A 13,941-nucleotide genomic window follows, 5' to 3' on the forward strand; every position below is an offset into this window, starting at 1 on the left:
GCATAGAGTTGCTTGTAGTAATCTCTCATGATCCTTTGTATTTCTGCAGTATCAGTTGTTACTTCTCCTTTTTCATTTCTAATTCTATTGATTTGAGTCTTCTCCTCTTTTTCTTGATGAGTCTGGCTAATGGTTTATCGATTTTGTTTATCTTCTCAAAGAACCAGCTTTTAGTTTTATTGATCTTTGCTATCATTTCCTTCATTTCTTTTTCATTCATTTCTGATGTGATATTTATTATTTCTTTCCTTCTGCTAACTTTGGGGTTTTTTGTTCTTCTATCTCTAATTGCTTTAGGTGTAAGGTTAGATTGTTTATTTGAGATGTTTCTTAAGGTAGGATTGTATTGCTATAAACTTCCATTTTAGAACTGCTTTTGCTGCATCCCATGGGTTTTGGGTCATCGTGTTTTCATTGTCATTTGTTTCTAGGTATTTTTTGATTTCCTCTTTGATTTCTTGAGTGATCTCTTGGTTATTAAGCAGTTTATTGTTTAGCCTCCATGTGTTGCAATTTTTACAGATTTTTTTCCTGTAACTGATATCCAGTCTTATAGCATTGTGGTCGGAAAAGACACTTGATATGATTTCAATTTTCTTAAATTTACCAAGGTCTGATTTGTGACCCAAGGTATGATCTATCCTGGCGAATGTTCCATGAGCACTTGAGAAGAAAGTGTATTCTGTTGTTTTTGGATGGAATGTCCTATACATATCAATTAAGTCCATCTTGTTTAGTGTATCATTTAAAGCTTGTGTGTCCTTATTTATTTTCATTTTGGGTGATCTGTCCATTGGTGAAAGTGGGGTGGTAAAGTCCCTACTATGACTGTGTTACTGTCAATTTCCCCTTTTATTGCTGTCAGTATTTGCCTTATGTATTGAGGTGCTCCTATGTTAGGTGCATAAAAATTTACAATTGTTATATCTTCTTCTTGGATCGATCCCTTGATCATTATATAATGTCCTTCTTTTTCTCTTGTAATAGTCTGTTTTAAAGTCTATTTTGTCTGATATGAGAATTGCTACTTCATCTTTCTTTTGATTTCCATTTGTAAGGAATATCTTTTTCCATCCCCTCACTTTCAGTCTGTATATGTCCCTAGGTCTGAAGGGGGTCTCTTGTAGACAGCATATATACAGGTCTTGTTTTTGTATCCATTCAGCCATTCTATGTCTTTTGGTTGGAACATTTAATCCATTTTCATTTAAGGTAATTATCGATATGTGTGTTCCTATTACCATTTTCTTAATCATTTTGGCTTTGTTATTGTAGGCCTTTTCCTTCTCTTGTATTCCTGCCTATAGAAGTTCCTTTAGCATTTGTTGTAAAGCTGGTTTCATGGTGCTGAATTCTCTTAGCTTTTGCTTGTCTGTAAAGGTTTAAATTTCTCTGTCAAATGTGAATGAGATCCTTGCTGGGTAGAGTAATCTTGGTTGTAGGTTTTTCCCCTTCATCACTTTAAATATGTCCTGCCACTCCCTTCAAGCTTGGAGAGATTCTGCTGAAAGATCGGCTCTTAACCTTATGGGGATTCTATTGTGTGTTATTTGTTGTTTTTCCCTTGCTGCTTTTAAAATTTTTTCTTTGTGTTTAGATTTTGATAGTTCGATTAATATGTGTCTTGGCATGATTCTCCTTGGATTTATCCTGTATGGGACTCTCTGTGCTTCCTGGACTTGATTAACTATTTTCTTTCCCATGTTAGGGAAGTTTTCAACTATAATCTATTCAAATATTTTCTCAGTCCCTTTGTTTTTATTCTTCTTCTTCTGGGACCCCTATAATTCGAATGTTGGTGCATTTAATGTTGTCCCAGAAGTCTCTGAGACTCTCCTCAATTCTTTGCATTATTTTTTCTTTATTCTGCTGTGCAGTAGTTATTTCCACTATTTTATCTTCCATGTCACTTATCCATTCTTCTGCCTCACTTATTCTGCTATTGATCCCTTCTAGAGAATTTTTAATTTCATTTATTGTGTTGTTCATCACTGTGTCTTTGGTCTTTAGTTCTTCTAGGTCCTTGTTAAACGTTTCTCGAATTTTCTCCATTCTATTTCCAAGATTTTAGATCATCTTTACTATCATTATTCTGAATTCTTTTTCCGGTAGACTGCCTATTTCATCTTCAGTTGTTTGGTCTGGTGGGTTTTTACCTTGCTCCTTCACCTGCTGTGTGTTTCTCTGTCTTCTCATTTTGCTTAATTTACTGTGTTTGGGGTCTCCTTTCGCAGGCTGCAGGTTCGTAGTTCCCATTGTTTTTGGTGTCTGCCCCCAGTGGCTATGGTTGATTCAGTGGGTTGTTTAGGCTTCCTGGTGGAGGGGACTATTGCCTGTGTTTTGGTGGATGAGGCTGGATGTTGTCTTTCTGTTGGGAAGGTCCATGTGTGGTGGTGTGTTTTGGGGTGTCTGTGGCCTTATTATGATTTTAGGCAGCCTCTCTGCTAGTGGGTGGGATTGTGCTCCTGTCTTGCTAGTTGTTTGGCATAGGGTGTCCAGCACTGGAGCTTGCTGGTCGTTGAGTGGAGCTGGGTCTTGGCATTGAGATGGAGATCTCTGGGAGATTTTTGCCATTTGATATTATGTGGAGCTTGACCACATAATACTGTTCTTGTGGACATGATACTGGTCATGTGGACCAATGTCATGAACTTGGCTCTCCCACCTCAGAGGCACAGCCCTGACGCCTGGCTGGAGCACCAACAGCCTGTCATCCACATGGCACACAATAAAAGGGAGAAAAAGAAAAAAATAAAGGGGCTTCCCTGGTGGCACAGTGGTTGAGAATCTGCCTGCTAATGCAGGGGACATGGGTTCGAGCCCTGGTCTGGGAGGATCCCACATGCCACGGAACAATTTGACCTGTGAGCCACAACTACTGAGCCTGTGCGTCTGGAGCCTGTGCTCCACAACAAGAGAGGCCGTGATAGTGAAAGGCCCGTGCACAGCAATAAAGAGTGGCCCCCGCCTGCCACAACTAGAGAAAGCCCTTGCACAGAAACGAAGACCCAACACAGCAAAAATAAATAAATAAATAAATAAAACTCCTACCCCCAACATCTTACAAAACAAAGAAAGAAAGAAAAAGAAGATAAAATAAAATAAAGCTATTAATATAAAAAATAAAAAAAATAATTATTAAAAAAGTTTTTTTAAGTAAATAAAAAAAAAGAAGAAAAAAGAGAGCAACCAAACCAAAAAACAAATCCACCAATGATAACAACCACTAAAAGCTATACTAAAAAAACAAATAAAGAAAAATAAAACGGACAGAGAGAACCCTAGGACAAATGGTAAAAGCAAAGCTCTACAGAAAAAAATCACACACAGAAACATATACATACACACTCACAAGGAGAGGAAAAGGGAAAAATATATATACATCGTTGCTCCCAACGTCCACCTCCTGAATTTGGGATGATTCATTGTGTATTTAGGTATTCCAGAGATAAAGGGAATATCAGGTTGATTGTGGAGATTTAATCCACTGTTCCTGAGGCTGCTGGGAGAGATTTCCCTTTCTCTTCTTTGTTCACACAGCTCCCAGGGTTCAGCTTTGGATTTAGCCCCACCTCTGCGTGTAGTTCACCTGAGGGTGTCTATTCTTCACTCAGACAGGACAGGGTTAAAGGAGCAGCTGATTCGGGGGCTCTGGCTTATTCAGGCCGGGGGGAGGGAGGGGTACGGTGTTTGGGGTGAGCCTGTGGTGGCAGAGGCTGGCGGGACGTTGCAGCAGCCTGAGGTGTGCTGTGCGTTCTCCCGGGGAAGTGTCCCTGGATCACGGGACCTTGGCAGTGGCGGGCCGCACAGGAGGGGAGGTGTGGACAGTGACCTGTGCTCACCCACAGGCTTCTTGGTGGTGGCAGCAGCGGCCTTAGCGTCTCATGCCTGTCTCTGGGGTCGCGCTGATAGCTGCGGCTCGCTCCCGTCTCTGGAGCTCCTTTAGGCAGCGCTCTTAATTCCCTCTCCTCGCGCACCGGGAAACAAAGAGGCAAGAAAAATTCTCTTTGTCTCTTCGGCAGCTCCAGACTTTTCCCGGACTCCTGGCTAGCCGTGGCACACTAACCCTTTCAGGCTGTGTTCATGCTGCCAACCCCAGTCCTTTCCCTGGGATCTGACCTCCGAAGCCCAAGCCTCAGCTCCCAGCCCACGCCTGCCCCAGCGGGGGAGCAGACAAGCCTCTTGGGCTGGGGAGTGCTGGTCGGCAACAATCCTCTGTGCGGGGAATCTCTCCGCTTTGCCCTCCGCACCCCTGTTGCTGCACTCTCCTCCGTGGCTCCGAAGCTTCCCCCCTCCGCCACTCGCAGTCTCCACCTGCGAAGGGGCTTCCTAGTGTGTGGAAACCTTTCCTCCTTCACAGCTCCCTCCCACTGGTGCAGGTCCCATCCCTATCCTTTTGTCTCTGTTTTTTCTTTTTCCTTTTGCCCTACCCAGGTACTTGGGGAGCTTCTTGCCTTTTGGGAGGTCTGAGGTCTTCTGCCAGGTGTTCTGTAGGAGTTGTTCCACGTATAGATGTATTTCTGATGTATTTGTGGGGAGGAAGGTGATCTCCATGTCTTACTCTTCCACCATCTTGAAGCTCCCCTTCAAGCACATATTTTTTGTAGAAGGTTTCTGCTGGTCTCGTGAAGGTTACTGCTGGTCATGAGGAACAGATGTCACCATGAAGGATTTTAGTGTTTTTCTAGATATGAGGAGATACAAGAATTGGGCTCATAAAATCGACTCCTGAAAATATCTAACTATCTGAAGACCTATTCTGCCAGTTTTTCCCAGAGCACAGAGAGCCTCATTTCAGCACTCCACCCTGAACACCTTTCAGGCAGGTGTTGAAAATCAGCAGCTGCAGCAGCACATGATTTAATCCTTGTAGAGGTAGCTGGCAAGTGCCAGTGGCGAGTGCCAATTAGTTGACAAGAGTCATGTTGAATCCTGTGGTTTGGTGTCTTTTTTGAATGAAATCAGTACAGGCAATGTGAAGCTTTTAAGAAAAAGACTTGATGTGATTGGAAGAAATTTAAAAAGAAGGAAAGAAGTTGGACATGTGAAATCATGCCAGTGATTGAATTAACTAGTGAATGGTATTATAAAAGAAAACAAGAGATTGAGAAATAAATTGTTTCTGTTTCTAGGACCTTAAAGAGTATCTCCAGGACAAAATCAATTTTAAAAGTTTTTTTTTTTTTCTTAAAAGGAAGGAAATGGCCCAGAGGGGAGAGGCTTAACATGCTTCAACTAATCTGAGTTGAGTATCTGTCAAACTGAGAATCAGTTATACTCTTTCAAAAGTGTGTGTTTGTTAATCATGGGAAGTTTTAATTCCTGGCAATAGTCCCTCAAGTTGTCTTAAGTTTATAAAAGCCTCTTGCTTTTTGTGGGATCATTAGTTTCTTAGGAAAAGTAAAAAGTAGTAATGTAACAAAACTGACTTTGGGAATTTAAAATACAAACTTCTGGTTTTATTTGCCTTTGCCTTATATGGAGATTTAAAAGAATCATTAATATCAATCAGAAATTCATCTTTTTTTGGAAGTTGTGGACAAGCAGCTTTTACACAGGGTAGCCTGAACCAAACATGAAAATGCTCTTCTTCCTTATAAAAGAGTCTATGAAAATTAACAACGAACTTTTACATAAAATGAAAGTAACTTTTCTGTTGGGTGCTTCTTAGTACTCCAGTGATGTCAGAGTGTTGGCCTTTTCTTTGCAGGTGTTATTTGGTTGGAAGTTAATTTGTTTAAACGCATTATTTTTCCTCTTAGGGCTCTAATGTCTTCTAAAAACTACCAAAAAGTGATAGTCTTGCAAAACGATTCAATAAACTATTTCATAAAATGTTGCTATCTTCTATTGTCTTAAATCTAATCAGTTCTATGAACTGAGGGCCCTGTGTGTGACCCTGCATGATTCATTACCCAAAACTCTCCAGGGTATTTCAAAGTTGACTTATCTCAGGAGCAGCTGAGAGCTTATTGAGTAATTCACATTTTTCCAGAGAAGTTGACTTAAAATATCCAGTGCAACCTGCCAAGCTCTGCCTTTGTTTATAAATCTGCTTCCTGGTGACATCATACAGGATGGTCCCTCCCTGGAAGCCTTGAATTTTGCCTGGTCTTCTCAGATGCTGCATTCTAAACCCAGCACAATCTCATTGTAACCCTTTTCTTACCTGATTACTCTAGTTTAAGAGGAAATGCCTAACCATTTCTGGTATTCTCTTAATGAAATTTTTTTTTTTAATTCTGACCTCACTCTTAATTAACTACCTCACTCTTAATAGAAATTCAACTACTTGTGGTTTTATTTTTCAGGTATGGATATTGTCTTCTTGATGTTTTCTTAAAGAGTTATTCAGAGTAGATTATGACCAACTTAAGAACCTAAATGGATATAAATGGGCATGACTGTTGTAAAAAGGAACACACCTTTAAAGCACTGAAGAACCTCAAAATGCTGTCAACACTTTGAGCTTCATAACTGAATGATTTATTTGCAACTAATTATCTCTTGTCGTGGGGAAGAATCATGTCTTTAAGCAAAGCCCCGTTCTAGATAGCAAAATAAATATCAATTTTGACACTGAAAATTGTTTCTGCTACCTGGAAAGCTAGTTGGTTCATACTTAAATGAGCACATTTTTCATAATAAGAGACCAAGCAGTCAGCTTGGGATTCCTGGGGACCCACAAGTGGGTCTGCAGTTAGCATGTTCACATGTCAACATGGGAAATTTGGCTTATTCTCCTAGAAACTTCTCAGATTTTGTGAAAGAAATTAGGAGAGTTTTCTTAAAAACGATTTTATAGACTTAGAATCGTATTTCTTTCTCTTTTTTCTTTGAGTCTTACTTTTATCTTTTATTTTATTTTTTTAACATCTTTATTGGGGTATAATTGCTTTACAATGTTGTGTTAGTTTCTGCTGTATAACACAGTGAATCAGCTATATGTATACATATATCCCCATATCTCCTCCCTCTTGTGTCTCCCTCACACCCTCCCTATCCCATACCTCTAGGTGGTCACAAAGCACTGAGCTGATCTCCCTGTGCTATGCAGCTGCTTCCCACTAGCTAGCTATTTTACATTTAGTGGTGTATATATGTCAATGCTACTCTCTCACTTCAGTCAAACTATTTAATTCTGATAAAGTTTCAAAACTAAAAGTAAACTGAACTTATATCTGATGACATGATTTTGGAAATTCGTGATTGCTTTACTGCCTTATTTATTTACTATCTTAAAAAGTGGGCTTTTTCTCCCCCTATAAAAATAAAACATCTTCATTGTAATTGCATTTAGAAAATTCTTTTGGAAAAAGATTATTGTTCTGGTTTTTCACTACAAAAGACAGTGTATTTTTTTCCTCACGATAAAAGTAAACATGCTCAATAAATATATTTGCACATTATTTATGTGTCTCCGGTTGTTTTCTTAGAGTGCCACCTTAATTATCTTTGTGAGAAAGTCCTTAAGGATCTGCCATTAATTCAGATACCTTTCCCTCAATTGATATGCTCCTTTAAGTCGTCTGAAAATACTTAAGGATCTTAGTCATATGTGAGGAAACTGATCCTCTACTCTGATTCTTGAGTCCCAATTCTATGTGGCCAAAGGATTAAAAATAACCTTCTTTCCAAAGCATTTCCTCCTTAATTGTCTCTCTCTGAAGGCAGGGAAACCGGAAGTGAGAGGTAGTTGCTGTCCATACCGTGAAAGGAAAGGAATGAAGCTGATGAACGAATTTTGATAGATAGATATCAATAGAACAGATGTTCTCTTGACCATATTTCCTGGGGACACAGTGGGAATCAAAGGCAAACTGGTAACATTTTTATTCATTATGTTTTTTTTTTGTGTGTGTGTGTTACGCGGGCCTCTCACTGTTGTGGCCTCTCCTGTTGTGGAGCACAGGCTCCGGATGCGCAGGCTTAGCGGTCAGGGCTTACAGGTCCAGCCGCTCCGCAGCATGTGGGATCCTCCCGGACCGGGGCACGAACACGTGTCCCTTGCATCGGCAGGTGGACTCTCAACCACTGCGCCACCAGGGAAGCCCTATTCATTATGTTTTAAAGAAAGTTTCCAAGCCTCATATACCTGATACCATTAATCTACCTTCAAGCACACTGTATTAAGGTGGATTAGAATTCATGCATTGTTTTGTGTGACAGGAGGCAAGTGCTGAGTAAAAGTAATACGAGATCCTTCTTAGGAATAAGGCATGGAGGCATTTAAATCACTCTGTCATGTCAAAATAAAGTTCAATGGTGGCAGAATCTAGACTGGATCTTGATTCATATAAGATATTTAATAAATATTTGTAGAATCAGAGGCCTTTCAGAAGAAACTCTAACCCAGATGGGAAAGCTCTTCTGAGTAAGAACCTAGGGTGAGAGTGGTCATACAACAGAAGTAAAGACTGGCTTAAAGAACTGGAGTACATTAAACTTGTTCATTGAACAAATTTGGTTGATTACCTATAGAGTGTCAAGCACTGTGTCAGATGTGGAAGACACAGTGGGAACACACAAGAGAAATAACGAAAAGGCCTTAGTTTAAAAAATTAAAGGGAAAAAATTGGGATAATAAATGTGTTATTGGTTTCAGCAAATCAAATAATTTTGAGCAAATTGTGTATTATTTGACAAACCTGAGACTCTTCTCACTGAATCTGAAATTAGGAAAGCATAAAAGCAGACAGAATTACTAGGAAACCAAAGATGTCTGGGTATATTCTTTTAAGTATAACCCTGTGTTGGAAAGTTGGTTGTGGGGACCCACATGTTTGGAATAACCGACTTGCACTGGTTCCCTCCAAATTCTAACCAAATCGAGGAAAACTAGACTTCATATGGAATAGTTTCACTTTTTAAAGGAAACGTTGCAAAAATATTAAACTATATCATTCTCTTTTTATGAAAAAGCCCAGGCCCTGTCTTTCTATCTGACCACATAAGTCAAAATTTATGGAAGTATAATTAATGCCTTTGCTTCAAAAACCAGAAATAGAGACTAAAGAAGAAATGTACATATTTCAATGTCTTGAGCATTTTGGTGCTATAGTAATTGTTCCCTTTTAAAATACTCATTTAGACATATCTTCAATAGTGTTACTGTAACAGCAAAGTCTCTTTGAGGCAAAGGAAAGATTTTTAATGACAAAAGAAAAAAAATTTTTATTCTGAGGTTGAATTTTGGAGCCCATGTGAAGGAAGGCTTAGCAAAGGGGAAGGTAGGTGGGACTGACTGCTCATAGGAAGCTAACTTTGTATGCTGGATTTGATTCTATTAGGGCTTCTTTTTTTTTTTTTTAAACATCTTTATTGGAGTATAATTGCTTTACAATGTTATGTTAGTTTCTGCTTTATAACAAAGTGAATCAGCTATACATATACATATATCCCCATATCCCCTCCCTCTTGTGTCTACCTCCCACTCTCCCTATCCCACCCCTCTAGGTGGTCAAAAATCATCGAGCTGATCTCCCTGTGCTATGCGGCTGCTTCCCACTAGCTATCTATTTTACATTTGGTAGTGTATATATGTCCATGCCACTCTCACTTCGTCCCAGCTTACCCTGTCCTTTCCCTGGGTCCTCAAGTCCATTCTCTACGTCCGCGTCTTTATTCCTGTCCTGCCCCTAGGTTCTTCAGAACCATTTTTATTTATTTATTTATTTATTTTTAGATTCCATATATATGTGTTAGCATATGGTATTTGTCTTTCTCTTTCTGACTTACTTCATTCTGTATGACAGACTCTAGGTCCATCCACCTCACTACAAATAACTCAATTTCGTTTCTTTTATGGCTGAGTAATATTCCATTGCATATATGTGCCACATCTTCTTTATCCATTCATCTGTTGATGGACACTTAGGTTGCTTCCATGTCCTGGCTATTGTAAACAGAGTAGCAATGAACATTGTGGTACATGACTCTTTTTGAATTATGGTTTTCTCAGGGTATATGCCCAGTAGTGGGATTGCTGGGTCGTATGGTAGTTCTATTTTTAGTTTTTTAAGGAACCTCCATACTGTTCTCCATAGTTGCTGTATCAATTTACATTCCCACCAGCAGTGCAAGAGGGTTGCCTTTTCTCCACACCCTCTCCATCATTTGTTGTTTCTAGATTTTTTGATGATGGCCATTCTGACTGGTGTGAGGTGATACATCATTGTAGTTTTGATTTGCATTTCTCTAATGATTAGTGATGTTGAGCATCCTTTCATGTGTTTGTTGGCAATCTGTGTATCTTCTTTGGAGAAATGTCTATTTAGGTCTTCTGCCCATTTTTGGATTTGCATTGTTTGTTTTTTTGATATTGAGTTGCATGAGCTGCTGGTAAATTTTGGAGATTAATCCTTTGTCAGTTGCTTCATTTGCAAATATTTTCCCTCCTTCTGAGGGTTGTTGTTTCGTCTTGTTTATGGTTTCCTTTGCTGTGCAAAAGCTTTGAAGTTTCATTAGGTCCCATTTGTTTTTTTTTTTTTTTTCCATTTCTCTAGGAGGTGGGTCAAAAAGGATCTTGCTGTGATTTATGTCATAGATTGTCCTGCCTATGTTTTCCTCTAAGAGTTTTATAGTGTCTGGCCTTACATTTAGGTCTTTAACCCATTTTGAGTTTATTTTTTTGTATGGTGTTAGGGAGTGTTCTAATTTCCTTCTTTTACATGTAGCTGTCCAGTTTCCCCAGCAGGAGAAGAATTTTTAAAACTACAACTGGAGGACAGCTGCTGACTAGAAATGGAAAGTCCTGAGCATCCAGGAACTTAGGAAATGGCTACTGACTGCAGTTTTCTTGGTTTTAAGATACCACCAAGCTCCAGTTTATTTATCTCTGCATTGGAGATGACAAATTTATGGGTATGTTTTGGATTAGTTAAAATACAAAGCTGATTATTTTATATTTTACATTAACAAAACTCAGAGAAATTTTATTTTGCCTTTTTAACCCATATGTCAGCTTGGGTCTCCCTATAAACTTAATTAAATTATGATTGATTACATCCTTAATTTAAGATTATTGAGAATTTCCAGGTGGTCAGTGATTGGCTTAGATCTGAAGTGTCTGAACAAATCAGTACAACGCATAACTCAAGCCACAGAGGTTGGTTCAGAAGTTGATATATAACCTAACCCAGGCTGATGAGATGTAAGGAAAATTTTGCTGAGGATTTCCAGAAAAGAAGTTTCATCGATCTTGGAAGAGAGCTTCAGGGGGAGCCAGCTCTCCTCATCCAAAGTTTGCCATAAATGTATGTGAGCAAGATATTATTATCCCATTTTACAGATAAGGAAACTGAGGCTCAGTAGAGTATGTATCTTGCCCACTGTCCCACGGCTAATAATTAGCAGTGCTGAGATTCAAACCCAGGTCAATCTACCTCTGAAGCCCATGCTCTTAAGCACCATCTGATTGCAACAGATAGTTCCCAGGTGATGTTGATGCTGCTGGTTGGGAGACAACAGTTTAAGGACCACTGTTTATAAAAGTCAATAGCTGACAGTTGTAAATAGCCCAATAGTGGAAACAGGTAGAGATTTGCAAGCCAGTTTCACAAATAAGTTATTTATAGTATAATCAAGATTTCCATTACCAAAAGAATTGTTGCTGTGTTATCAAATACAATGCATTGAATATAACTGTAGGCGAAAATTATGCTGACCACGAGATGCTCTGCCAAAATATTTATCTAGAAATTCATAAGCTGGCTACAAAGCTAAAGAGGCATGTCTCCTACATGATGAAAACAGTCCATTAGGGATGTATAACTGAGCAAGCTGTATGAAGAAGGATCTGAGAGTTTCTTCTCAATTTTGGTTTTATGCCACATCAGCCTTTTTTTCTTATTCTTAAGAACCATTAGTTACAATGCAGGCAGTGTAGGGTATAGGCAAGTGTGCTTGCCTTAGAGCCAGACTGGGGGGTGGGTGTCTGAAGTCTGACTCTCTCATTTACTAACTGGGTGACCTTTGGAAAGTTAATACTTCTGGTCTCATTTATCCATCTGTAAAATTGGGATATTAATTCTTACTTCACAGGGTTGTTGAAAAATCAATGAGGTAAGGCTCATTTGAACAATGTCTGCCATGTACTAAGTACCCAGTAAGTGCCAGCTGTTATTATTTGTCCCACTGCTGAGTTAAGCTATGAGATACAGGAGAGGCTTTTGTGATTCTCCTGATGATGGTTTATACCAAAATCTCATGCTGGTGCCAGAAGATAAAATGTAATCATCAAGCTTACGGGGTGTCTATAATGTGCTGTGCTATCAGATACACAACTCCATTAGATGTTAGCATGCCTAAACACTGGAAAGGAGGCTTTGTAAAAAAAATTTCTTATTTAAATCTTCCTTTTGCCAACCCTAAGTGACCCTGTACTTTCCAAAGGGGTCTATGAACAAGACACGTACATTTAAATTAATTCCCATGGCAATCCTAGGAGGTCATTGTTGTTATTATTCTAAACATTGCAAGCTGGAGGATAAGAGGTATAAAGTGACAAATTTGATAATATGTTTGAGATGAAAGCTTTCAAATTTATAAATTAAGACATGAGATGACAGTCATATTTTGGGGGGAGGGGAGTGAGAAAGTTTGATACTCAAATGCTCATTCACACATGTGTTTCATTTTCCCTTAGAAGAACTTACAGGATAATAGAAATATCAAGTTATCATAGATAAAGTATACAACTTGTGGTTTTTAGACAACTGAAAGTATTACTGCATGGCTACTTAGTAATCATATCTGTTTATAATATGATGTGATATAATATGTAATAGACTGTCCAAAAATTTGGAGGAAAGCTACCTTAAATTTAAATGAAAATTAGGGAAGAGTTTGGATGACCTCATGATAGACTTCAAGCCTGGCGAGTCCACTCTGCGAACTTTAGCATTTTGATTCTTACTCAGTAATTTGCAGAATATAGACTACCCGCTCACCTGTTCTGGACAGGATCTAAGCACTCTTTCCCCTCTTATGGGAAAACACCACAGATTTCCATGAGTTGTTCCTTGCTATCTTGTTTTGTCTCCTTTCCTCTACCTGCCCAGATATCCTGGCCCCCACCTGCAGTTTGGGGCTATAAGGGAACATTGTAGTGGGTCACCATGCCCTAAGGCTCTTCCCATAAGGCATACCTTACTATTTAGGATCTGGAAAACCCTCTGCTGCAGGGTCTGGCCAGCCTTGGGCCTCACAAGGATGTAAATGACTCTCAGGTCTGGGCTGGTGCGAAATAGCTTCTCCATCAACACTTTGCCCAAGAAGCCTGTGGCCCCAGTAATGAGAATGGACTTGCCACCATAGAAATCTGCAATCATGGACATGGCTATTCCCTTTGTCTTTTATAGCTTCGGAAAGAGGTTCCTGAAAAGAAAGAAAAATAACAAAAGATTACATTCTCAGAAGTGCTAAAATGCAGTCATTTAAAATGTTGCTGGTATTTCCAGGAGTATTGAATGCAGGAAAAGGTCAGACAGAGTGATAGCATCATGGTTTATTGGCAACACAATTCATTTCAATCAATATTAACTGAGATTACTCTCCATGCTAGACGTTATGCCAGGAACTGTGGACAAGAAATGAGTAAGACATGGCTCCTGCTCTCAAGGAATTGCTTGTAGTCTGATGGAGGAGACAGATACCTAGAGACCGTGAAATATGATATGGTAATGCTAAAACCAAAGAAAGCACAGAGGAAGGGTGCATAGCAGGATCTGGAAATTTCAGGAAGGCCCCTATAGGTGGTGACACCTGCTGTCAAACTTGAAAAGAGATAAGGGCTGGGGTAAGGGCATTCCAGGCCAAAGAAAGATCAAAAGCAAAGGTCCAACGTGTGGTGTGGGATGCTGTATGGGGGAATAATACAAAGAATTCAGTGTTATGAGAATGTAAGTGATAAGGTTGGGAATAGCCCCAAACCTGTGAAAC

At 39.3% G+C, this 13,941-nt stretch overlaps 1 protein-coding gene across 1 annotated transcript in view; it reads right to left on the reverse strand.

Annotated features, from left to right (window-relative positions):
• Window positions 1-13,374, reverse strand: part of FAR2 (fatty acyl-CoA reductase 2) — a gene marked incomplete at its 3' end in the record, with an annotated part of 50,480 nt that extends 37,106 nt beyond the window's left edge. Inside the window, exon 1 of the mRNA XM_079715939.1 lies at window positions 13,149-13,374. Coding sequence (XP_079572065.1) covers window positions 13,149-13,337 — 189 coding nt within the window. The 5' untranslated portion in view covers window positions 13,338-13,374. The remainder of the gene's footprint in view (window positions 1-13,148) is intronic.
• Between the last annotated feature and the right edge of the window lie 567 nt (window positions 13,375-13,941).

Source organism: Hyperoodon ampullatus (genome assembly GCF_949752795.1).
Source record: "Hyperoodon ampullatus genome assembly, chromosome: 11".
Classification (NCBI taxonomy): Eukaryota; Metazoa; Chordata; class Mammalia; order Artiodactyla; family Ziphiidae; genus Hyperoodon; species Hyperoodon ampullatus.